The 9,017-nt window shown below is 35.6% G+C and overlaps 1 protein-coding gene across 4 annotated transcripts in view; it reads right to left on the bottom strand.

The window, feature by feature from the left end:
• Positions 1–220: 220 nt before the first annotated feature.
• Positions 221–9,017, bottom strand: part of CTDP1 (CTD phosphatase subunit 1) — a 117,736-nt gene continuing 108,939 nt past the window's right edge. For all 4 annotated transcript variants that reach the window (XR_012672527.1, XM_075142850.1, XM_075142856.1 and 1 more), the window contains one exon: positions 221–1,251. Coding sequence is in view for 3 of the 4 variants with exons in the window: in XM_075142850.1 (XP_074998951.1) it covers positions 1,110–1,251 (142 nt within the window). In the remaining variant the exon portion in view is untranslated. The remainder of the gene's footprint in view (positions 1,252–9,017) is intronic.

Genomic DNA, 9,017 nt, shown 5'->3' with positions numbered 1-9,017 from the left:
GACCCGAGAAAATGTCAGAATGTAAGAGTTCACATACCAAAGAAAAGGGAGTCTTCTGAGCCAGTGTTTCTCTTCTCTGCCTCCGTTACCTGCCAGAATCTACAAATTTGCAGTTGCTTTCAATGTTTTTCATTATTTTCATGCAGAGCAAAGGAAAGATAATACAGAAAGGTGCCCTGTATTTGATGGAAGCAAACGAACAGGAAAGGGAAACAAAGCGTACAAAATGAATTTTTATTAAATGAAAGAAAATCTGTTTTGTGGGTCAAATATGAAATAGAATATACAAAAACTTTACATCAGATCTCTGGTCAAAGAAATTAAATCCTACCTAGACTGAAGTAGCACTCGTTCTTTCCAAGACAACACGAATGGGTGAATATGCTTCTTATGGCAGTACGGGATCACACAGTATGCTGTGCTAAATTTCCGGTTACAGAGAAGAAAAGTTAAAAATCGAAACGATGTCCCTAAAGAACCCAACTATTCCACGAAGTAACTTAAAAACATGAGTTTTGATCATTATGTATTCTCTTAGAAGCAAATGACAGGTGGGTCAAGTGCAGAGTTCACAAAGCTTGCATATCACATTCTCTGTTTCTATACAAATATAAATCGTTCTTTTTTATTTTAAAAATCCTTTTATATTTGATAGCATTTATTTGTGGAAAAGGATGACCAGTTCATCAGGTTCCTGCTGTACTACCCAGACAATTCCATCTCCTTTATCTCCTTTTTTTTGAAGACCGTTAGCCATAAACCACAGACTGCAATATTTTTAAAAAGTTGCTGTACGTTTAATCACAAATATTTGTATCACTGTCCTGTTTATGAAGGTTCTGCACAGCTCCTAACATGTCTTTGGCATAGCACACCAAGTCCCACTTAATACTTTTTTTGTTTAAAAAAGTATATTTTCCTTTAGTAAAACACCTTAAAAACATCTATTTCCGATTTTGTAAAATAATGTGTCACCTCTTGTGTTGCTTTGCAAAATATACACACACATTTTGGAAAAACATTGAGTACTGACATAAGGGACTCATCTGAAGTCCGATCTGTTTATGAGAAGTAAAATATAATTACAAATTCCATCTTCTGCATGAATGTCACATGAAGTCGTTCAATTCAGCTTCAAGTGCTGCTGCCATTTCATCCGCTTCAGAACTGCTTCCTTCCTCATCTTCATTGCTAGATTCTTTACTGGATTCACTGGCAGCATCATCTTCATCCAGTTTGCGCTTGTGACCCCTGGAAGAGTAGACAGAGATAATGTCCATGAACCAAGGTATCTCATTGCTTATTAACACAAACCACTATTTAACAGGAGAAAAAAATGGGGCCAAAGGACTCAACCTTTTTTCGGGTCTAGACAAAAAGTACAGCACTTGCTTTTAAATGAAAGAACAGTAGTTAGTTCACACAACTGATTTTTTAATTGCTGTTATTTACTGTCAGCGTAGGTGCAAAGAACAAAGTACTGTTAATTTTATTTCTCCCATTCTTCTGAACAAGGAATGAAAACAAAGTATAAGACTGTTTGAAAATAATGAGTTGATTTACTTTCCTCTCACATCCCAAAAGAAAGAAGAAATACATTGAGTGAACAAGAGATTACCAAAATACATTGTACGTTGTTATACGATTTTGAAATATTCAAGTTTCTGCTTTTTTATGAATATGAAACCTTAACTGATCAACCAAATCTCACTGCACCAGCTTCTATACTCTCATGCTTCCAAACGTCTTGTTCTTCCCTTTTATGTCTCTTTGGATTAGTACTGCCAGGCTGAACAACACATTTCTTAGCATCTCCGGTGAATTAACCAGTTTAAACAGGAAGCTGTTTAAACAGCTTAAACTCTGCTGAAAGAATCATGTTCCTGGTTGTGAAAGATCTCCAAGGAAAATCTAGCACTTCAACTGGGACATAGCCATAAGCAGAAGAATTTGGATTTGTGGAATCCTAAAATCTCTCTTCCTTGCCAAAAGGGAATTTTATATCAGATATGTACTTCTGAGACAAAAATAAAGTTGAGACTTTGCATTGCATAGATTTCATAACGAGCTGTAGAAACACCTTCAAAATCCTTCCTTGATCATTTGATCAAATTTCAAGCAGAGAAATATATGCAAAGAGGGTATCTCTTAAATAACTGTCCTCTTCATTGCTAAGTGGGGTTTCATTAAGAAGAGAATGCATCCACTTGCAATCATGAAAAATTAATAAAATGATATTTTATCTTTTAGCAAAAAGCAGTGATTTAACAATGGTGCCTTTACTTCTGAGAGTATAGAGAATGAGCACATAGCAAAAAAGACCTTTGATAAATACTGACTCGAACTATGTATATGCAAAAGAAATAAATACAAAGATTAACAAACTTGTGAGCTTGTAAGAAACACTGAAATACAAAGCAATTTTTATTTATGCAGACATCCTTATTACCATTTTCCCAGAAACATTAATTCTCAGGAGCCCAGACTGCTTGATTCATAGGCTGGTTGAGTGACACCTGACTTCCCCTTTCTCAGCTTTTCAGGGAGATGGACAAGACGGGGTGTGAGGTCAGGAGGGGAGTCCGAATCAAAATGGGAAGCGAGCAGTACTATGTTAACTTGTTTCTCCTTTCTGCTGCACCAGTGGTATCAAAAGATACACTGCTGCTGCTTGACTGAGTGCTTCCTCGCAGTGATGTTCCGCAGGTTTTTCTGTTCGGTATAGGGTGGTAGGAGTAATACTCCAGGGAGGTAAGGCTGAATCCTGGGATTCAGTCTGGGGTCTAAATCCCTAAAAAGGAAAAATGGGATGAGGTGAAAGCATTTCCTGAATATTTTGCTATTGACACTCAAATATGGCCTGCTGAGGGAGTTACAGGGCACTAAATGCAGCCTAATACGAAATAAAAAGCAGTTTCTCAGGCATAACACTGATTTCCATGCAGCCTACATTAGCATGCAGTTTGGATGAGGAAGCACTCAGAATAAAAATGCCCAGTTGGAAGAAATCTTAGCACATTTCCATTAAAAGCTATACAAATGTATGGAGGTCGAGTTTCACTTGCTCACTTCATGATGATTTCAGCCTTCAGAGATACAGCACTATTTTAGGCATTAATGATACTATTAGCTAGAGAAAAGCTAATTGAGAATTAAAGAAAGCTGAAAGAGCCTTACTCAGCAAAAGAAGAAAAAAGTTGTGCGTATTTAACAAGTAGTGGATAAGAAGTATACACGTAGTGCTAACTGAGAAATAAAGATAAATAAAGACATGCAGGGAATCTATAGCACAATGTTCACAGCTGAAAACATTCACCTGCATCTATGGAAACTGATGGTATCTACCAATTAAAAAATAAAATTAACAGTCTGACAGCGATAATTTACACATATGAAACACGTGCACACAAACGCAGATGATGTATTAAAGAACGTGGCAGGACAAGCAGGTTTTTAGCGCCAGCCCAGATACTGTGAGTTTGCTGGGACCTAAAACAATAGCAAAGATCCCATAGAAAAAAGGTCTATGAAGAAACAATATCTCACTGCCGGTTGATTATTTCTTAAAAGTGAGGAACAGTTCATTTACTAAATAATTAAGGCAAAGACTGGAAAAATTACTAATTTATGCAACAAAGCCACCTTTTTATTTACATCTACTCCACAGCAACTAGATTTCAGTGAGGACAATCAACAAAATACAGGGACCTGAAATACTCAGTATAACTAGTTAATTAAAGAATCGAGTTCCAGTCTACAAAAAGACGTTCCAGAAAACTTTAAGGGACAGTCCTGACATATTTTCATCCCTCATTCGGTTATATTAAACAGTACCTTTGGAAATGCAAAAGACTGAATGTGATCTATTTTGTCAGTTCTTGTTCTTTTGGGAAGGCTAGAACGACAGCTCTATTCAGTCTAGATATGAAAACTTCCTCACTCATGGGGAGGTAAAAACCATCAAAAACACAAAAGAAAACACAATTAAGCATTAGTCCTCCGCTAGAAGAAACAAAAAATCTCTTGAGAACGTGAATATTGTTCTTATTAAGATATAAACACCATTCACTATTTGTGTACTGTAAACTGCAGCTTCATAGCTAGTCCAAAAATATTTAAATGAGTATTATGAAATCAAATGCAAAGCTAACTCTGATAGAAGTATGGAGGAAGAACATCAGTAACATAGTGCTGCATTTTTTATTTGCGAATTCAGAAAAGAGAGATAAGATCCCATTAATCATTTCTATCTTCAGAGAAAAGCAGTATATCCCCATGGCAGCATATCTATTAACATAACAAACAACTTAAAATGTATATTTTCCTCATTATTTTGTGTCCGCTCCTTGTGGTTTCCAGTTTCAGAGCCACAGCACATAACACTTTTGAGTGGAAAAGTTAAGCACAACCAGGATTCCTTCTTAATATTTAGAGAAAATGATTCAGCAGTATGTTGCAGGCTTCCATTAGCCTGATTTGCATTTTTAAAAGGAATTTTGCTTGACTGCTATTAAAAAACAAACATATGGATAATAACTAAATATCTTTAACCTCATCAATGAACAATTAAACTTTCCAAAAGACTGAATTTAGAACTTCAACTATCTGACAACTCTGTGAAAAAACTTTTAATTAATATTTCCTTTGCCTTTGCATTAAATATTTTTCCTTTGTAATACCCAGTACTAGGAGGCCCACCAGTTCATGTGATGGAGAAATCTTTTTAAAAGAGAACTACATTTTAAAAAACCATGTATTTAAATGAATTATCAAGGTATTTAAATAAACTACCAGTGTAATTCATAATGATATTAAAATAAAAAAACCACTTGTAATTATAAATGTATAAAAGTTATTTTTAGGAAAATTTAATCTACAGAATGTAAATGAGAAATATACTTAGTGGTATTCAAAATGAAAAGACAAGAAGAGAAGACATTACAAAGTTGCAATAGAGCATGGTGTATGCAGGTGAAAAATAGCACAGGAAAAATTATTGAAAAGAAAAATTAATTCAGCTCTTGATCTGTTAAAATGATCACTAAAATATGATTGCAAAGTAACAACTATAGGTCGAATGAAAATTTCATTTTTATAATTTCAGTTTCAATTTAGTTCCCTGAAAGAGCCTTAGGGAAAAAAAGTCCAGTATTTGTTGCTTCTATTATCTTAAGGCCTTAATTTATAGTTAGCTGAAAATAAGCAATGTTGGAAAAACCTTTTTTTTTTCCTATTAATTGAAAAGCAGCTTGTCTCTGATCCGTTTTGCATCCCAATGGCACCCTTTTAAGAAATACAGCGCTACATTAAAATAGAAACATCTAATAAGCAAAGGAACTCAAAGGGCAACATAACCCTTGTTTTAAACAAAGCAAACCTAAACCTCTTCCAAACCTTGTTTTAACTTGCAAAAGAAAACTACAGCAAGTATTTAAATAAATGTTCATGTATACTTTAAACTCCAAATACCCCCAACCCCCATCCCTACTCTGATAAGAAGTAAACTTCTAAATTATTGCGAATTGACACAATTTTTTTTCAATAGCTCCTAAAATTGGTATAGTAACAAAGTAGAGTCTGCGGACTAAATGTGTTTAGTCTTTTACAAGCAATCAGCTTATAGCATTGACATCATAAATCAGGACTTAAATTTGGTACCAAATACAGTCAAGTTACCCTCTAATGAGAATACTCACATAGCAGCTGTAAGCAGTTTGGAAGGCAATGGTTTGAAAAGGACATTTTGAAACAGCTTGCTGCCTTCCAACAGCATTACAACCCTGCAAGACTACCTACGCAGCCCCAGGCACACCTCTGAAGTCCGATGTGGAAGGTCTGTCCCACAGACCGACACACACACTTAGCCACAGCTTTCTGTGAACTCCGTCCGTAATGGAGAGAAGGATGATGCTCAGTTTGGTAATGCAACAGGAATTTGACTCCCTTCTATAGGAATTTGACTAAGAGAACAATTTATTTAGATAAACTAGGTCTGTGGCAATGTCCTTCAGTTATGGATTAGAGCTGGTAAACCAGGAAAACTGTTCTTTAACCAATTTTGAAGATGCCAGCCCAGTACTTGACTAACAAGGTTAGAGGATGTGAGATCTGAGAACATAGATTGAAAATCAATGTTGTGGGCATTAACACATTACATTGCACAGACAAGATGATTAAATTTTCAGGGAGATGTTCCAAGTTTTGCAGTTATATTTTCTTAACATGGGATACATGGCAACATCTTTTATGTACGCTTGATACAATAGCGAGCAATTGTCCGTAGCAGGCCTGTAAAACTCAGGTGTCTACCCTCTGGCAATTTGTCTCATACATCTGAGCAGGAACATTGACTTTTCTGTCCTGGTGCTTCTCCCAGGCCCCGGCATAGCACGCTGCCAAGCACACAGCCTTAAGAGCAACAAATAGCACTAGCCCCATATTGGCAAGCTGGAGTGTGTGTTTTTACTTTACGCCCATACTATGACAAACAGGACAATATTTAGTGTCGCAGGAACAAATGCCAGACACCTCACATATTTCCTCATGAACTCATCCAACGTTGTCTGTGGGATTACAGGATGAACGAGAAATCTAATATGCAGAAAAATGCACTGAGAATGTTTATTGCACAGCCCTGGCGTGCAGAAGGAGATCCTGCAGTTGGATGAACAGCATGCTTTTAACGCTCTTCACAAAAACGTCCTCACAGAAATCCACCAATTCCAACTGACAGCTCCAAAATGTATTTTAACTAACACAACGGTAAAGTGAGATCTAATTAAATTCTGTACAGCTTCACTGCCTTTCTGCTTTAAAATTTGGCACACCTGCACACTATTCTAACAGTGAGAAACTATTCTGAAAACTTTTAAAACTATTTTAACAGCTTTATAGTTCTCTGAAGTAAACACTCAATGTATATCTAAATTGAAAGAATGTTTTTAAAGTCAGCAAGTCATAGAAAATTTAAAATAAATTCAGAAATTACTACAATGTGTCAACAAGGCTATTTTGTAAATTTTGCTAAAATCATCCATTTGGCAAGGCTGTATTTTCCTGATATTTAGACCAACGGGAAAGTTTAATAACAAAAACCTAATTGAATACGGTTATTTCTTAACAATTAAACATTTGGTTGGGATATTTCAAAAACAAACAGTGTAGCAATAAAGCTTTAAAATGAAAGACTCTGCACTGAACTAATTTTCTCTGCATTGAACTAATTAGATACAGATAATAATTAAATTGGATAATGCCAAACTGAAAAGTTGAATCTACAATTTTACTTATATAACTAAATCACAGATAAGTAAACTATGCCTCTGACATATTACTTGTTATTTTATTAACTTCAAGTTGTTTAAAAATAATTCATGTAGTTATTATAAGAAGACATTTACAACATGCAACATTAACTATTTCTTCAAAAGGCAAATGTAACAGTGGCAGTTTTATATCACATAACAAATACTCTTGTCATTGATTTGTAGAAGACAACAGAAAATTAAGTATCCTTTTCAATATGTGGAATGCCAGACTGTTACCTGACACTTCCATAATGGAAAATGCACAGATGCATTCTGGCATATCATCTCTTAATCCTACTGTAAACAAACAGAAACACCTTTCCTGAACAATCTCGCCCCCTTTCCAGTTGACTGCATTTGAATAACCTCCTAACGGGGGAACAAGCCAAAATGCAGACAAAAAATACATGTCCATCAACATATCAATATTTTTGAAGCTAAACCAGGCCCTTGTTATTTGAATCAAGTTCTCTCTCCAGCTTCTTCCAGTTTACAAATATTACCCATTCTGACAATAAATGTCAGATGGTAGATTTATAGCTCTGTAGAGATTCAGGGTAGCTCTGGGAGGCCGTAATAGGAGATACCAAGGATCAGTAGTGAGCAAAGGAAGCTTCAAGCTTTTCTCCACCAGTGCCTAATGGGTACAGTACAGCAACTCTACCTGGATTTGGTTTGAAAAAAAGTCCTTTGAAAATGGTGTCACTCAAGTTAATTTCTGTTACAGGAAGCAGTGCAGGAGATAGTCTCAGATAGTGATGAAAAATAACGTTCTCACTAGAGATCTAAATATGAGGTATTGTTTTAAAAAATGGTAGCAATAAAAAAATTAAGATGAAAAGTGGGCAAAAAAGTAAGATGTATGGGCAATTTAGAAAATTCAAAACCGTACATCAAATTAAGGAGTTGGAAAAGAAACAGCATCTGATTTCTCTGAGAAAAGTCAAACTACCTTCATTTTTCTTACAGGAGCATACTGTGTGTGTGGAGGTATCCCTGTGCCAACACAGTGGGGTACAACTACAGTTTAAAGACCCAGTGCTGCAAAGAAATGCTTGGAATTCACCTGCCCTGTCATCCTGATCGGATTTGCCAGCATCACCCAAGCACTGAGAACATTCTTCAAGGTGCATCATTGGGCATCTTAACAATTTAAGATGTAATTTAGCTCATAATACACTGACTGTCCTAACCAAGGAGGCTGGAAGTAGGATTTGGTATTCTTTTACTTATGTGGTGGCTTTTAAAGTTAGATATTCACAGATTATCTTAATATGTATGTTAATACATATGTTATGGCCTACACTAAGTTATATTGAAAGCTAAGGTGATTTTGTCAAAGCTTTTAACTCTGATTTTTACTAACTCTTCTATTACTTTATCATTGTTTTCAATAAATTATTGAGATTAAATTGCAAATAGCTAAAACCAACATCCTTCTAGGATGTTCATTCACTGAATAATGGCTTTGCTCACAAGAATATTAACCAAGAACATCTCTGTTTCATCATAAAATATCAAAGATAACACAAAACACATCACCGACTCTGTATGGATACTGGGAACACTGCCATCTCCACTGGAGCACAAAAAAGACTTAAAATTCCTTTAAAATGTTGCACTCCAAGGGGGTAAAATACGCACACTCTTTCCATGCAGGTATATCCTTTCATGAAATGTACTAGCTGACTCCTGCCAAAAAAGGAAAGT

This window comes from Calonectris borealis, chromosome 2, assembly GCF_964195595.1.
Source record: "Calonectris borealis chromosome 2, bCalBor7.hap1.2, whole genome shotgun sequence".
NCBI lineage: Eukaryota > Metazoa > Chordata > Aves > Procellariiformes > Procellariidae > Calonectris > Calonectris borealis.
This window is presented reverse-complemented; position numbering and strand designations above follow the sequence as displayed.